This window comes from Equus asinus, chromosome 12, assembly GCF_041296235.1.
Source record: "Equus asinus isolate D_3611 breed Donkey chromosome 12, EquAss-T2T_v2, whole genome shotgun sequence".
NCBI classification, from domain to species: domain Eukaryota; kingdom Metazoa; phylum Chordata; class Mammalia; order Perissodactyla; family Equidae; genus Equus; species Equus asinus.
Genome location: NC_091801.1, coordinates 42,039,001 through 42,056,665, shown reverse-complemented (window position 1 = coordinate 42,056,665; position 17,665 = coordinate 42,039,001). Strand labels below are relative to the sequence as shown.

The 17,665-nt window shown below is 37.4% G+C and overlaps 1 protein-coding gene and 1 pseudogene across 1 annotated transcript in view; both read left to right on the top strand.

The window, feature by feature from the left end:
- The window catches only part of LOC123283960 (large ribosomal subunit protein uL15m-like), a 64,536-nt gene extending 48,989 nt beyond the window's left edge, over positions 1-15,547 (top strand). Inside the window, exons 2-5 of the mRNA XM_070480912.1 lie at positions 9,572-9,730; positions 10,330-10,495; positions 12,981-13,104; positions 13,603-15,547. Of these exons, the coding sequence (XP_070337013.1) occupies positions 9,572-9,730; positions 10,330-10,495; positions 12,981-13,104; positions 13,603-13,940 (787 nt within the window). The 3' untranslated portion in view covers positions 13,941-15,547. The remainder of the gene's footprint in view (positions 1-9,571; positions 9,731-10,329; positions 10,496-12,980; positions 13,105-13,602) is intronic.
- Positions 10-6,159, top strand: LOC139039765 (ligand-dependent nuclear receptor corepressor-like protein pseudogene; annotated as a pseudogene).
- Positions 15,548-17,665: the final 2,118 nt, after the last annotated feature.

Below are 17,665 nucleotides of genomic sequence, written 5' to 3'. Positions count from 1 at the left end.
TTATGATGAAGAGACCATCCAGCCTGAGGAGAGATTGATGATGCAGTAAAGAGAGGGGATACGGAAAACAACTAAACCCCTAACTAGGTGGCAGACGTAGGAGTCCAGATCACAGCTGGAAAGACTGAACATTAACAGAGGAAAAGCCACTTCCTTCTCTTTACTATGATGCAGAAGATAAATGCAGTTGTAGGAAGGATTGTACATTTCGTGGTGGGATGTGGGAGAAATTCCCTATCTCGTGACTTTTTTCTGAAGTATAAAGGAAAATCATTGGCCAAGAGAGAACATACAAAATAGTCATCGCGGAGAGCGAAAAAGTAAGTTTCCTAAAACCCTGGAAAAGGATGACCGGCTTAAGGTTTGTGATCATGAATTTAAAGAAAGCTTGTCAGCCTGAAAGCCAGTTCTTTGTGGCCAGGAAAGAGGGCAATAATGAAAAGTGTTCTAGAGAGAGCAAATACAGTAATTGTTGTAGCTTCTTATTTACCCTAAATGATCACTTAAAGTGTATAAGTACATTATAATCTATAACAATGTTAAAGAAAATATATAGCTAACAGAAGTTGGCAAGTAGAAGGAGCAAAGAAGTGTGAGAGGTTAGGTGTGTAAGTATCTTCATCTCGCACAGAGTGAGGAGCTAATGTATAATTTTGACAGTTGAAAATCCAAAAAACAGATGTTTGAAGTACTTACCTTATTTAAATTATACGGTTTATCATAAAATAACTAAAATACTAAGAGGAAATAGTTTAAATTATCTAAATCCTCACCTGTCATAAGATAAGTGAATCCACAATGTCAAAAATTGATAAAACAATTAGTGATTGAGATCCTTTAATTTATAAATATGGAGGCAGTCCCCGGAAGAAATAAAAAAAAAAGTGAAAAGTAATTACCTGTGGAGAACTTTTGTTCCTCATTATTATTTTGTATGACTTGATTTTTTTCATAACAAATGTATGCGTTAGTATACTTTAATAAAATTAAAACAGAAACTATTTAGCTGTGAATGAAGGCCTTGAAGTCAGGGCCAAGCTTTGATACAACTGGGTAGGTTTTGTCGAGGTGACATTTATTTCCAGCCCCTTCCCGTGCCCTCTGATTGGCTCTCTCGGAATTGGTTTTCTCCCAGTATCAAAGGGATTCACTGCCCTCCTGCCCCTGGCTTCCTCCCGCCTTCACTGAGGAAAAGCACATCTCTGGTTGTTTTCTGCTCCTCAACTTTGATCATTACAAAATGAGTCTATTCTTGGTCTCGTTCTTAAAACGATTTGTTTTTGGCGCTCCGGGGCTCGCGCCCCTGCCTCGTGCCTGCGCCGCTCGTATGTAAATGAGGGCGTGTGACGCGGGACGCGGATGGACAAGGGAAGAGAGAGAGTGGCCGCTGCCCTCGCCGCCCGGTGCCGGAGCCCTCGGTGCGCGGCGGAGAGGAGAGGAGAGGATGCCGGCGGGAACTCGACTCTTGGCGCCACCGTCTCATGCACTGTGTAGGTTTTGAGAGTATTTTAGAAGGGCTTTATGGACCACGGCTACGAAGAGACCTGAGTTTATTTGAAGGATTGTCTACCATCTGTTGATTCTTCACAGTCAACGCCAACAGAGGAACTATCATCTCAGGGCCAGTCCAACACTGAAAAGACTGAATGCCAAGCAGAAAATTACCTAAATGCACTCTTTCGAAAGAAAGACCTTCCTCAGAACTGTGATCCTAACATTCCCCTAGTTGCTCAGGAATTAATGAAAAAGATGATACGTCAGTTTGCAATTGAGTATATTTCAAAAAGTGGTAAAATTCAAGAGAATAGAAATGGTTCAATTGGACCAAGTCTAATATGTAAAAGTATTCAAATGAATCAAGCAGAAAACTCCCTTCAGGAAGAACAGGAAGGCCCCTTAGACCTCACTGTGAATCGAATGCAAGAACAAAATACTGAGCAAGGGGATGGAGTGTTAGATCTCTCTACAAAGAAAACCAGCATAAAATCTGAAGAGTCGTCCGTATGCGATCCTTCTTCTGAAAATTCAATGGCTGGGAGACTACAGAGAAACAGAGAGGACTATGTGGAAAGAAGTGCTGAGTTTGCAGATGGTTTGCTCTCAAAAGCTTTGAAAGACATTCAGTCTGGAGCACTGGACAGAAATAAAGCAGGCATACCTCAAAAAACTTTACTTCTCCACTTAGAAGCCTTACCAGCAGGGAAGCCTGCATCTTTTAAAAACAAAACTCGAGATTTCAATGATAGTTACTCATATAAAGACAGTGAAGAAACTTGTGCAGTGCTGCAAAAAGTAGCCCTGTGGGCAAGAGCTCAAGCAGAGCGCACAGAAAAAAGTAAACTCAATCTACTTGAAACCTCAGGATTAAAATTCCCAACAGCTTCCAGTTACCTCCATCAGTTAACTCTACAGAAGATGGTTGCTCAATTTAAAGAAAAAAATGAAAGCCTACAATATGAAACTTCACATCCTACTGTACAGTTAAAAATTCCTCAACTACGAGTAAGTTCTGTTTCAAAACCACAACCTGATGGTCCTGGTCTGCTGGATGTTATGTATCAAGTTTCCAAAACCTCTCCAGTCCTAGAAGGATCAGCTCTCCAAAAACTGAAAAATATACTCCCTAAACAGAAGAAAATAGAATGTTCTGGGCCCGTAACTCACTCAAGTGTTGACTCTTACTTTCTACACGGGGACTTCTCTCCTTTGTGTCTTAATTCTAAAAATGGAACAGTTGATGGAACCTCTGAAAATACTGAAGATGGATTGGATCGAAAAGATAATAAGCAGCCCAGGAAAAACCGTGGCCGTTATCGGCAGTATGATCATGAAATAATGGAAGAGGCTATTGCAATGGTAATGAGTGGAAAAATGAGTGCTTCCAAAGCACAAGGAATTTATGGGGTACCTCACGGCACTTTAGAATACAAGGTAGAAGAAAGATCTGGAACACTGAAGACTCCTCCTCCGAAGAAACTCCGAGTACCAGACACTGGGTTATATAGTATGACAGATTCAGGGACTGGCAGCTGCAAAAACAGCAGCAAGCCTGTGTAGATTACTTGTTAGGAAAGTGTTTGTACGTGTGTATGTGCGTGTGTTTGTGTGTGTGTGTGTGCACAGGTGTGTGTTTGTGTGTCTGTATACACACACGTGGGAATTACAGATGCTCACTCTGACAGGAGACATGAAAGTTTGCAGTTCAAAAACCACTTACATGCCTTTTGAAAAAAAGTTTTATTCAGGGTTTTCACTGTGGACAGAATTATATAGTTGCTTACTTAATTCTGATAGTTTGTATTTAATCCTTGTATAAATAGGTGAAAAAGATTCAGGTTTTCTTTAGTAGTCAATAGCATAAAGCGTTGTGGGAAAACAAGTAATTGTCAAGTGAAACATTTTTATAGGTGAAAGACCACCCCAGCCATTCAGTTAAACCATCTTATAATGGAAATATGCTATTAATAGTTTTTAAACATTTTTACCTAACATACTTACAGTTACTGTAAGTACGTCAAACAACCAATCAGAGTTTAAATACGCAGCTATCTCCATACTAAGAAAAATTAATATATACAGTATTAGGACACTACAGTGCATTCTATGAATATAGAATATGAATATGAAATGCACTCAAGTGCATCCACCAGGAATAGACAAGAAAACCTTAAATGATATGTATAATGAAATTTAATATTTATCATTTAACAGTTGTAGCAGGAAGTTGGGGTTTATAAGGTATACACTTTTTGAAAAAAACTGACACATTGTTAACCCCAGGAGCTATAAAATCCTTTAATATAAGATGGAATACTAAGAACAAAAAGTAATTTAAATTTAATTATTAAAATAATTTAATTTTGTTTTTCATTTGAAAAATAAGCTAATGTGTAAGATTAGAAAAGAAAGTTGGAATGCAACTTAGAGCATGTTTATAATGTGCACAGACAAAGCTTGAGAATGATCATTTTGGTTTAAATGTGCTGGTTGGTTGATGTTATGACTACTTTAAGTTTTAAGGATTGTGATAGACTCCTACTATTGAAAAACCTCAGTGTAACTTTAATGTATTTCCTGCTGTGACATTTCAAAACATTTTCAGTTTATCAAAATGAATTACAGATGTCATTTTGGTGAGCGATACATTATCATTTTGCTAATAACCAAATTTGCAGTTTGTTCAGGGTCTTAAATAGATTTACAAATATTTAACACTGAAGCTGTTTTGAACTTTCAGTAATGTAAACTCTACTAATTGGGCAGTTAGAAGCTGGGCAGTGCATTTTAACTTTTACTAGCCTCATAAAAGAGACCAGTAATTTTTATATAGCAGTTTTAAAATGTGGTTCAGAGTATCCATGTTGGATTTATGGAGTATGCCGTTTTAGTGGTAAAATGTTATAAAGCATGTGCCTCCATATAAAGATTGGGGATTTGCTTCATATGTTCACACTTCTCCGAGTGCCCCTTTGCTCTGTTAAAAGTCAGGTTCTGATCATTTTTCTAAGCCAGTTTTCCTAAGTCCAAAAGGAATACTTAAAGCTGAATTTAAAAAATAAGTGCACCTTGTCAAATACTTGTGTTTTTACACTTGTGTTTGTGTGTATCTAATAATCACATATACATGTAATACTAAAGAGATTTTCAGCTATTACATTGAAAAACTGCTTACATATGTATAAGGAAACTGAAGAGAGGAAAATACACAACCAAGTAGATATTTGGTCTCTTCGATCCATACTGAACCCTCTTCAGCAATTAATGTTACCTGCATGCTAGGGTATGAATCCTCTCGCTATTTTTTTTTCCCCCCAAGAAAGTATACATAATAGATTGCAAAACAGCAGATGTCAGGGTCATCTTTCTTTTTAAAGAATTAAGCCATATTTTGTGAGGGCCAGAACTTGGATGATTTAATGTATTTCCCCTCCCTGCCCCCCGCGCCCCCAGTGAAAAGCAAAGTTAATGTTTCAACACAATTTTATTGACCTCTTTATACAGAATTTTACTTGCAAAAATTTGGGGGCTTGAAGGCATTACATAATATTTATATTGTATTGAGCTTTTTTATTCCTCACACTATATTTACATTAATAAATTGATTGAGAAGTTTATAGTAAAGGGATACTTACAGAACACTTTTATATCATTTAAAAGATGACCTGACCAAAAACTTGACAGGATTCATAAAATCAGGGATCATTTTGCTATTGACTTCACAGTGCTCAGTAGTTTTATAGGTAATATTATAGTTAATTTGCAGCGTTTTAGTACTTGTATTATTTATTTTTGGTCAGAAATAGTAAATTAAATATTTTTTGATAGTTTGTAGGTAATGATGAACTCCTAACTTTTAAAAGAAACAAAATGTTTCTAGTTATTGAGTTCCCTTTTGATTATACAAACTTGGAAAGGCAGGGAAATTTATGGGTTCCTCTTCCCCCCCAGTGATTCCATTAAGATATTCTCTATGTTAAACTTTCAAAGTACTTTATAAATTTAGTTACCAGTTATTACTTATTAACTGACAATTTTCTGAAAAATCCAGTTTCAGCAGACTTTTAATGAAGGTGAAAGCAACCATTATGTGCTTTGTACTTATTTGAATGTTCCTCAAGTATTTTATATTTTAAAAAAAAAGAAGGAAAAGAAAAAACAGTGCCTCTGTTTTTAGAAAACTCCTGCTCAGTAAAGTTGTTTAAACCATTTCTGGTAGCTAATGATAATTTTATATTGTATACTAACTTTAGTGAGACTGATTTTTTTAGTTTTTTACAGTACAAATACTTGTATTTGTTTTTTAATGGCAGTATTTCCATTGTCGCAGTAATTTAGTAAAACTCTGGCTGCCTTGATTTTGACAGATTTTGTTAATATAAACTGATTGTTAGGCAATTAGTTATATTTATGCATAAATCAATTGCTCTATAATTCATGAATTATTTATTACAATATTTTCTAATGAATTCATGTATCTGTCTTGTGTTGTGAATGTACTGTAATTCTCTTCCTACTTTGTGGTGTTATATATCTAAATCTGATTGTATGAATTTTAATTGTTCAGTTAACGTGTTTCTAGGTTGTAATTTGTAGTAAAGCTCTTCAATGCTTTTGCACTTAAATTTAAAAAATAAATAAATAAATAAAAAATAAAAATGATTTGGTTTTGGCTCATGGTAAAGATCAGTAATAATCTAATAACTGAAATTCCCTTCCTCCTCCTGTTCCCATCCCTGCCAAATATTATTTAATGTGTGATCTCATTTAGGGAGATTAGATGGGAGAGTTTTATATGCATGTTTTTGTTTTTTAATCTCAGAAACAGAGGGTTAAATTGATCAGATGCTTCACTTCACGGTGTATTAGTATTATGGTTCATACCAAGTACCTCATGTGATAAATTTATCCCCTTTTATTTTCATCCCCCTCTCTCATTCTCTACCCACCTTGAGAATTTTAACTCTAAATAATGAGCTCAAAAGAATTCATCTCTGTTGGCAGACTGTTAAGGCACTGGGATAGGTAGGGGAAAATTATTTGGGAGTGTGTGAGAAAGAGGCCTTCCCAAGGAACTTCAAATTACACCATCTTTACAGGGCTTGTTTTATTCTTTTTACATAATGATTCAGTAGTCACTATCAACTGGGACTGGAATTAGGATGGACTTTAAATCTCTCGTTGAGATGTTTTCTTATGGCAAGGTCTCATTAACATCATTTAAACAGAGTGTAGCACAACACCCCCAGCAGGTGGGTGCTTAATAAGTATTATCATGCAATGATAATGATGCTGTAAAACTATAGGCTTCAGGTAAGGGTTGATGACTTATTCACCACACACCTTAACCTACATTCTTAAAACACAGATGAAACTCATTAAATTATTTTGACAGTTTTATATGCTTCATCAACATGTTGGATATGGGATAAACAAACGGCCTACAATTAACTACAGACAATTATTTCCACTATTATTAACGGATGTTCACCAATAACATTATATAACCTACACAACAAAGAGCATCTACTTGCAAGAAATGCAGCACATTGTTTTTTATTTCCTGTATCTCATCTATTCAATACACATTTTTTCCATGAGAAACATTATTGGTGTTAACACTCATCCGAAAGTTCATTACTTAATGCAAACGATTTTCTAGGTAGAGAAAAAAATTGTATATATTTCTGTAGATTAGGGCACGTTTTGCAACATATTTTGTAATTTTCCTCTCAGAAGTATGAAAATTCTAAAGAAAAGATTATGAAATATATTGAAGTGAAACCTCTTAAAGGCAGGAACTAGCTTTTTTTTTTTCAGTATTTTGTACTTCTAAATAGAGTCTGGACTTTATCTTCACATTGTTTTATAGAACTCATATATCTGTATTTTTCTTGAATTTGCATTATTAGGTCCACAAGAGACGTACTTTTTTTTTTTAACTTTTATAAAATACTCCATTTGGGAAAGTCTGTCCTACTAGATTTCAAACAACGTGGGAGCAAGATCTTGTTTGACTTCATCCACGTATATTTTTCAGTAACAAGTTTCAGTGTCTTGCTCATAAATATTGCTTAAATAAAGCATGAATGCAAATTTTTCTTTCTGTAGTATTTTATACTTGTTTTAAAATAAGTTGAAAAGGGTTTAATTAAACATAGAAGTAGCTCCCCTCCAAAAATTTCTCTCCTTCACTATTTGTGATCACTAAGAGGAACCAGAAAGAACAACTCCCCAGCGAGACAAGTGAAATATAAAAAGAGTAAGAGAAAGAAAAAGAAAGGAACCTTGTCTTCTATACCACATTCACTTAAGACAAAAATAGGGAAGCTATTTTTTAGCTTGAAAATAATGTTATGTATTCTATGCTACAGATATTCAATTTTATATCCCAGGAAACACTACTGTTCTACTAGGAGGCAGTGTAAGTGTGAGTCCTGGCTCTGCCGCTTGTTGTGAGACCTTGGTTAAGCTACCCGACCTTGCCAACCCTTACCGTCCCGGTCCGTAAAAGGTAGTAGCATCTACCTCCACAAGCGATTGATCGAATAAGGCTGACAACACAGCGATGACACGTGCCAAGCGCTCCTATGGCACCTGTCATCACGAGCAGCAGCTCAGTGAAGTTCGTTATCTCAGCGACTCGGTGGGTCAGTGCAGTACACGTAGAAGCACACTGATGGGAGTGCGTAGGTTGAATTTCATTACACAGGTTAGTATTAGCCAGGCATTTTACTAGCTGGACTCTGAGTATTGTTTAATCTCACTGTGTTTAATTAGCCAAATTCAAAATTAGTAATTCTGCGCTCAGGTTATCTCATTCTCCACGGCGCGGTCAGAGAAGACACTGCCTCTTGAGGATCGCAGACTGCAGCGTTTGCAGTGCGCGTTTGCTGTGGTGGAAGAGAACACCGGACGTTCAAGCCCGGGCTCAAGCCACGATCTCTCAAACCATGAAGACATCCGCAGCGAATTTACCAAAAAAAAAAAAAGGCAGAGCAACACCGACATGTCAATCTTCTAAAGCTTCCGAAGCCGCTGCCGGAGTCCAGGGCGCTGGCGCGCTCGCGGCATTGCGACAGGGGCGGGGCCGCAGCCGTAAAGCAGCGTCCCAGACCACGTGGGTCCAGGGCTCGGGACCTGCTCCGGACCCTGCCCCGGCTTAGCCTGGCCAACTTAAAGCCGAATCCGGGCTCCAGGAAACTGGTAAGTGGCTGGTGGCGTTGCGGGCAAGCGCTGGCGCACGGGGCGATGGAAGCGGCCCTGCACTGCCCGCGCTTTCCGGGGACTGCTTATTCCAGAGGGTATTGGGATGGAGGTAGGGTTTCTGAGTCCCTGTTCTCCTTAACTGCAGAGGAAAATCTTCTCGCGTGGTCTCAACTCGTAATACGGTTTATACTTAAAAGCATAACTATGCTAGGGCGTAGGAGCGAAGTCGCACTGCAAAATGATTGTCCCGTTCAAAATTGGAATTAAAATGAAGGACTTTTCCAGTATAGCTTCATGGGAAAGAGTTGAATTGATTTATTCCGTTAGATGTCTCTTCAAATCACTAAATACAGCCAGAAAAGCTGTTAGGTGGCGTACTGTAATTTTGAAAATCAGTCCGTTGCCTTCGTGAAGTGACAGGAAGTAAATTAAGAAAAATGTTTTCTTTATTAAAAATTAATCTTTAAATAAAATAATATATGGGTAGCAATGACATATTTACAATTCCAAAATAAAATTTCTTAACTATCATGTAAGCTTTGTTTGTTGTGGATGTTTAACTCTAGGTTTTTTTCCGTTCGAGCCTGTTGTAGAATCCTTATCCCCATCCCATCCTTGGAAGTTTGCCTTTGAAACACAGCTTGCACTTTGGTTGCAAGAATTAGGTACATCTTCAGAGGCAAAGATGCTGATTTAGAGTGTTTGGACGCTAGAGCAGCTAGGACAGTGCTTGGCACAAGGTAGTGTTAGCTAGTACTGGTTGGTTGGATGAATAAATAGTGTAACAAAAAATATACAGCGAAAAGATGAGATACAGTTTATAAAAAGGCATCTGTAGATCATAAAACTTTGTTCTTTCCTTTAGGAAAGACGACCGAGGGGGCGGAGAAGAGGTAGAAGATGTGGCAGAGGCGACAGATAAAGGAGAACGACAGAGAGGAACCCGGCCCCGACTGGGCTTTGAGGGAGGCCAGACTCCATTTTACATACGAATCCCAAAATACGGGTTTAATGAAGGACATAGGTAGGTTGTTCTGCTTTTTAAAGTAGAAAGCCCTGTTTTTCGCTGAGAATCACCTAAAAGATAGCTTGGTAGAAATTGATAGTCACTTTGAAGCAAACTTTTGCCCCTGTTCCTCTGAAGTATCTTTAGTCGTGCCATTAGTTTGGAATAGTAGGGAAAAAAGCCCAGACATTGAGCCTGCAAAATGGAGATAATGATGCCTGCTCTCCTGGTTGTTTAGAGGCTTAGCAATAATATATATAAAAACCTGGCTCATTGTGATTACCCAATAAATGACAACTACCATGGTTACTTTGAGTTCCATTAATGCATAATTCAGATAGTGGGTTAAATTTTCCCCAGATTTGTTTGTTGATTTGTGTAAATGAGTGAAGTAAAATGCTTAAGAGGCAAATTATTTTTAGCAAAATAAAGGAAATGCTGGTTTTGTTTCGTTACCAAAAATCAAGCAGTATAACGTTTCTGTTGTAGTCAGGAGGGTCTTATTTTGTTACCATCTAAATTGTTGGAGGAAAATAGAGAACAAAACTTTTAAGTTGATTTGGAGAACTTAGAGGAAGAGAGTTGAGTTTTCCAACTGTTACTCTCTTGTTTTGTAGCTTCAGACGCCAGTATCAGCCTTTGAGTCTCAACAGGCTGCAGTATCTTATTGATTTGGGTCGAGTTGATCCTACTCAGCCTGTTGACTTAACCCAGCTTGTCAATGGGAGAGGTGTGACCATCCAGCCATATAAAAGGGATTATGGTGTCCAGCTGGTAGAGGAGGTAAGTCTGGATTAGTATTTTTGGAGTTAGATAGGAGGCTATTTCTGATTTTCATATAATCTATACTCTGCCTCCTTTGTTTTTATCCCTTTTGAATTGTTATAACCATTACATAGTGGTGATTGTGTTTATACTCAGTTGTGGTTTTAGAAAGCCAGCATGATGACGTCGAGGGGCCTCTGTTCCCATGGTCCGGGAATGCTCTTCTCCCGTGTGTCCGTTCAGCTTGTTCCCTCCCTCCCTTTGGTTCTCTGTTCAGATCTGATAATATCAGAAAGGTCTTTTTTGATTTTCTTTTATAAAGGAACACTCAGCCCCCACCCGCTTCCCCCACAGTCGTACTCTGTCTGCATTACTCTGCCCGAAGTATTTTTTTCTTTGAATATATGAACACCTGACATTTATTACTAAGTAATGCATTTATTTTTCATTGTCTTCCTCAGTGTGATGTAAGTTCTTTGAGAGCAGGTACTGTGATTCATTCCTATGTTTGCAATATTGGAAATATTGGCTCATGATAATAACTCAGTATTTATGGAGGAAAGGGATCAAATCCAATTCTAATCGCAGTAAAGGACTTTTCTATTTATAGAAGTTGGCCAGGAATTTCATAAGCAAATAAACGTGTTGTTAAGTAACTACTCCTCCTTCTTGTTGTCAGTAATGTAACTGTGTGAGTAACTTAGTGTCCACTAGAGGGAGGCATATGTTTACGGAAAAACCTTTTAGATTCCTTTGAAAAAGTAAACCTTACGGATAAAGGATTTTCAAATAAGATGATTTGAAGATAGATTACCAAATATGCGATTAAGTCTCAGTATCCTACTCTGGGTGTATAAGGGAATGCACATGTAAATTGACATGGAAAAATCCGTGACCTCTTCAGCTGTTAAACTGCGCATCCCAGCAACTCACAGGTATGTGTCTATTAAACTAACAAAAATAATCCTGAAAACGACACCAGGGCAGTGGTTGTGTAAGTACAGTTCCACATCGTTTACAGCTCTGTAAATTGATTTCAGATTTGTAGTAAATAGTGGATAATAAGACTTTCTGATCCTTCAGCATAAAATTACCAATTTGGAAAGATATGTTTTCAAGGAAAAACAAAATAAACCTAACTGATAGAAAGACATTCCTAAAAATGCTTTTATAATACTTAAAATACTGAAACTAACCCCAATGTCCAAGGATGGGGAGTGGTCAAGCAATCTATGGAATAGTAATTAAAAAATCACAAATTATAGGGGCTGGCCCTGTGGCCTAGTGGTTGAGTTTGGCGCCCTCCCCTTCTGTGGCCTGGGTTCAGTTCCTGGGTACAGACCCACACCACTCGTCGACGGCCATGCTCTGGCAGCAACCCGCAGACAAAATAGAGAAAGACTGGCAACAGATGTTAGCTCAGGGTGAATCTTCCTCAGCAGAAAAAAAAAAAATCACAAATAATATGGCAAGACCTTACTTTATTGAGTCAAACGTACCATAATTATTAAAATGCAGGTCGGTATCATAGATGGAAAAAGTGTATCTTAGAATTGATGGAATATTTTTTAAATATATTAAAGGTTCATAATTAATAAAAGGAACTTGATTGGGAGCCAGCTTGTTTCAACCACACCAAAATAGGAAAAAATTCTTATCACTACATAAAGAATGGTAATGATGCCATCTTTTTATTTTTGTCAGAATCTGTTTTGAAATTAAATATAGCACATCCTAACTAAAGTGATCAAAAGTAGAACTTAAAAAAGTTCAGGACTACATTTTTCAGTGTTGACCATGGTAGGGAAAGGTAAACTTATTTTCTGTCAGTTTAGAGGCTGTAATAAAGTCAATAACGAATGCAAAGTGAATTTCTGTTGTCCTTTGCTCCCTTTTTTCCTAGAGGGGGTGACCCCTCCAAAGCTCAGATATTTTATTCTTTCGCTGATTCTAGCCCACTCGTCCCCCTCTTTAACCTTCTCTTGGCCTCTTGCTTATTAATGGATAGGAAGATAAGTCATGATCTGTATCCTACAGCGTAATGTTGTGGTTAAGAACACATACTGTGGCTGGACTGTCTGGGTTAGAATCCTAGCTTTGTGATTTTGGGCAAGTTATTTAACCTTTCTGTGCTTCAGTTTCCCCATCTGTGAAGTTGGTTTAGCAATAATTCTGTCATAGGGTTGTTAGGAGGGTTAAACAGCCAACTATTACCGAAGTACTGGGAATGGGTGCTTATATTGGTGTCTACGAAATACATCAAGTGAAAATATAGTCATCTCTGCTCACAGGGAAGGAAAATTGGTAAAAGAAGGGGGCCTAGAAAATGTAGAAGAATTTGATGTTATTTGATAGGACCTCGAAGCAGAAGTCTTTGAAGTAGGAATTGCTGTTACATTGTGGGCATTTTGGAGGAGAAAACACAGTGTGATAAGGAAGCTTGCCATAGTTAATTTACTTGTAGCCAAGCTAGCTACTCACAGACTATTTTGACGTGTTACAGGGTGCTGATACCTTTAAGGCGAAAGTTACTATTGAAGTACAGTTGGCTTCGGAACGAGCCATTGCTGCAATCGAAGAGAGTGGTGGTGTCGTTACTACAGCCTTCTGTGATCCCAGAAGTCTGGGTAAGCTTGCTCTGCAGTCATTTTCTTCTCTCCCTCTTTGTCTCATGCTGACTGCATGTGAGGATTGTAAAAGTCCTCATGGCTCTTTGACTTGCCGTTTGGACACCTCTGTTTTCTGTTTCAGGATTTCTTATTAGTGCTGTGGCTGGTGGGGCTCTGTCCTCTGATAGACCTCAGCCAGTAGGTCATAAAAAGGTTTTGTTTTTGTTTTGAACGCAGGGCTTAAATACAATGTTACCTATGTCTAGAAACTCACTAATGGTTGGTAACCCAGGAGTAACTCTGACTTTCAAGATACAAACTTTTGAAAATTAAGCATTTCCATTTGTTTACTTAAAACAAGCTTATTTAATTAAAAAAGTTCTTGGAATTAAGTTCTCATCTTGGTCATATTTAAAAATTAATGATTATAAAATACCATTACTAAAAGAAAATCATCATGTAAATAAAATAGTCAACATTTGCATTTCTCTTTTTTTAATTTAAAAATTGTTTTAGAAATTCTGTGCAAACCTGTTCCATTCTTTCTGCGTGGACAACCCATTCCAAAACGAATGCTTCCACCTGAAGCACTGGTGCCGTATTATACTGATGCAAAGAATCGTGGTGACCTGGCGGATCCGGCCAAATTTCCTGAAGGAAGACTTGAACTCGCCCAGAAGTATGGTTATATTTTACCTGACGTTACTAAAGATGAACTCTTCAAAGTGCTTACTACTCGAAAGGACCCAAGGCAGATTTTCTTTGGTCTTGCTCCTGGACGGGTGGTGAATATGGCAGATAAGAAAATCCTGAAACCTACAGAGGAGAATGTCCTCAAGTATTACAGCTCATGAATTCCCTTCCAAGAAAGCAGAGTTGGAAAAGAGGACTGGAAAAGGAGGCAATGCGATAAAACAAAGAATTGGTGCGGTCACTGTGTTTGAGTGATGTCTACAACCTGACTCTCAATAATACTTTCATCTTGGTCATTGTATTATTTATTATCATAGTCATTATCAAGGAAACTCTGCCTAGCAATGGCTTAAACAAATTAGAGTTTTTTTCTTATTTTTTATCACCTAAGAAGAATTGGTAGTGATGGTAATAGCCACAGCAGTTCAATAATCTTGCAGTTTCTGTATCTGCAATTCTCAGGGCCTCTCCCCAAGACCCTAAGATGATCACCATGGCTTCAGTAAGAATAACCTTAAAGGGCAGGAAGCAGCGGGGAGAATGGTTCAAGCTATAGCTGCCCTGTTCATAAGGAAGCAAAAGTTTTCTCATGCCCACCCCTTGCAGACTTTCATATACATCTTATTATCCATAGCTGTGTCATTTGATTCCCTCTAAGGGCAATGAGGCTGACGCACTGAGACTTAACTATGCCTGCCTCTACAGTTGGTAGATGGGAGAGGCAGAACATCCTTGGGGATGGAAATTGATTAGCCAACCACTAAGGACTGCCAAAGTCATCAAAAAAGTTATTCATTCAGTATATATTTGTTGAATGTCAAGTATTCTAGGTTCTATTTAAATAACATAATATACATATATTTTATAGGGTACTTGATATTTACAAAATATATTTTTATAAATATAAAATAATTAAAAATACTTGAGAAAAGGTGCACTACTCCAAAAAAAATCATAATAGAAGTTTTCAATGTACATTTTTTAAAATGTGCTTTCAAAAACTGTACCTAGGCATTCTGGAAAATGGAATGAAAACAGGTATTGCAGTTTGAATGGTACTACGCTAGAAAACAAAAGTAGATAGTTGCAGCAAAAACTTGTAGATATAAAGATGTTTCTGTGAGAACATAAAGGGCTGATGTACCCATAATGCACATGACAGAGGGTTTCACAATGTGCTGCCAGGCACCGTAGCTTTTAGATACTCGTCGATCCGTTGCTGCTGCTGTTAAGTTGGTTTTTCTTACTAATGCAATAGGATAGACTTCGGGTAGATGATGATCACACATTGTGTCCTGTGAGAAAATATTGGGCCGTGGAAAAGAGAAAATTAAAAGGGATGATTTAATTTTGAAGTTACATATATGATCCTGAAAGAGAGAAACAATAGGAATAGTATTATCTTATAATAGCACAACTATTTATTTGGTAATTTAAGACAACTGTTTAATATTATCTTTATTATGTTCAAGATTATCATTATTATGTTTAAGATATTATGTTTCTAAGACATAATTTTCACTCTGATCTCATTAGTAACAATATAACAAAAGTTGAGGCAAATTCATTTTTGTTTTCAATCTGAAAAAAGTCACTTTTGGAAGTTTCAAGAATGGAAAAAGTGCTATAAATGTGTTTCATTAAATTGTTCTTTTAAAAATGTATTTTGAAAGTCTACAACAATGTATGAACACACCATTTTACTATTAATTTCTTCTCCTGTACATATCCGTGAGACCAGAATAAAAATGGACTATTTTCCTGGCTAGATATGCATTTATTTCATAAGGGAGCTCCTAATTGCAAAAATACTTGGGTGAAACCATCATCTCCATTCTGTGGATCCATTCCCAACGTCAGATGGAGAGACGAATGTGACTGGATTTCACCTGTTCAGCTTGTAACCCCAACCTTTGTCTCCACTTGGAATAAAGTTGTGTACTTTCGCCATCAAAAGGAACTTCCCATTCACCATCTGGCCCTTCAGCAGTCCCCTAAGCACTAAAAATAAAAGTAAGACTAAACGGGTGAAATTAATTTTAATGATTTGTTTTAGTTAAGCCCATATTTCCAAGTATTGTCATTTCAATATGTACGTAGTGTACACTTAGTAATGAGATATTTGATCTTCTTTTTTTGTACTAAGTTTTCAAAATCCGGCTTTTACAGCATATCTCAATTCAGACTATCTGCATTTCAAGTGTTCAATAGCCAAATGTGGCTAATGGCTACTGTGTTGGACAGTCCAACTCCAGAGTATCTGGGATTTAGCTACTCTGTTTCCAGTTGACTAAAGCAGCACATCTACCGTGACAATCAAGTTCGGTGGTGGGTTAAAATAGTTCTATATAAATTGATGTGCATAATGAAGATGCATGCCTAATTAAAATACAAAACCACCTCCCCTTGGAGAGAAATCAAGCAGGTACCATAAGCCAAAACATAGACCACACATCAGAAAATATTTAGATAATCATCACAAATCTGCTTTTAATTTTGAAATATTTGAAACATAACCATCCAATATTAGAAGACTAACAGAAAATATTTGAAGTAATCCAATAGTACAAAATAGAGGCAATAAAAGTTATGAGTATTTAATAAATGTTGTGTTTAATAACATGGACAATATAGCCATGAAGTATCTTTAAGTAAAAAGAGTTAGAAGACACTGTGTCTGATATTACTTCATTTTGGTAAAGTAAAAATATTTATCATTATTTGAACAAATACATAGTAAAAAAGATTGAAAATCTATCGATCAAACTCTTTAAAATGTAATATATAGACGTCTGGTTTATGAAAATTTTGTATCTTTTCCACATGCTTATCTATGTTTTCTAAAGGCACCATTTTTTGTTCATAACAAAAAATAAAATAAGGCATGGCACTGTGCATGAGTAGCTAATCTGAAAAACCTTCCACTGTAAACGCCTGGATATGCAAGACAAATTATATCAAGCATTCTTGTACCTGCAAAATTGAGGTCATATAAAGGAAAGCACAATGCCTCGTTTGCCACAAAGAAGAAGGAGTTCAGAACAAGCTCAATGAGCATCCAGTGCTGAGGCTGGTGTACCGCTTCCCTAAGTTGATGGGTATGTGAGGATGGGTGGGGAGCTTCTCTAGAACCTAGAGGATTGGGTTTTACTATCCCTACAGGAAGAGGAACTCTGTACTGGGACCCTGAAGGATCCGTGTTTCACAATGAAACCCCTACAGTAAAACTAACCCTCAATGAAAAACTTGGCTGAAATATAAACCCACAAACACAGGGAGTTGACAGACAAGTCTTTGTTTTTTTCTTGGACTCCAGCTGGGATTCCTCTAAGAATTTGTCACTAAATGTGTGCCATCCAGTTGGTGTGGCTTCAGTGTCCACCACAACTGTACCTAGGAAAAGTCTAGCCGAAAAATAAATATGAAAGTATATTCTAAATTAATTGCATTTCCGTAGCAAGAGAAACTCTACACCCAGGCTACACAACAGTTTCAAGATAAAGCATTATGAAGTTTTAGCTTCTAGTATAAATATAAATTTACAAATCCTATATTGGGGTTTCTATTGTTAGCTAACAAATTCTTACAAAACTACTGGCTGAAAACCACCTTTCCATATACTTATGGGTTCTGTGGGTTTAGAATTCAGGAAAAGCATAGGAGGAAGGTTCTACATGTTGCACGGTGTCTGGGGCACAGGCTCGTGAAGACTTGACAGGTCAGGGTGACTCCGTGGCTGGTGGCTGGAATCAATCAGAGGAGTCTTCACATGTCTGTGAGTTGATTTTGGCTGTAGTCTGGGTCCTCAGTGAGGGTTCACAGGAGCACCAGCATTTGGCCTCTCCACGTGACTTGGGATTTCCACTGCATGGTGGCCCCAAGGTTC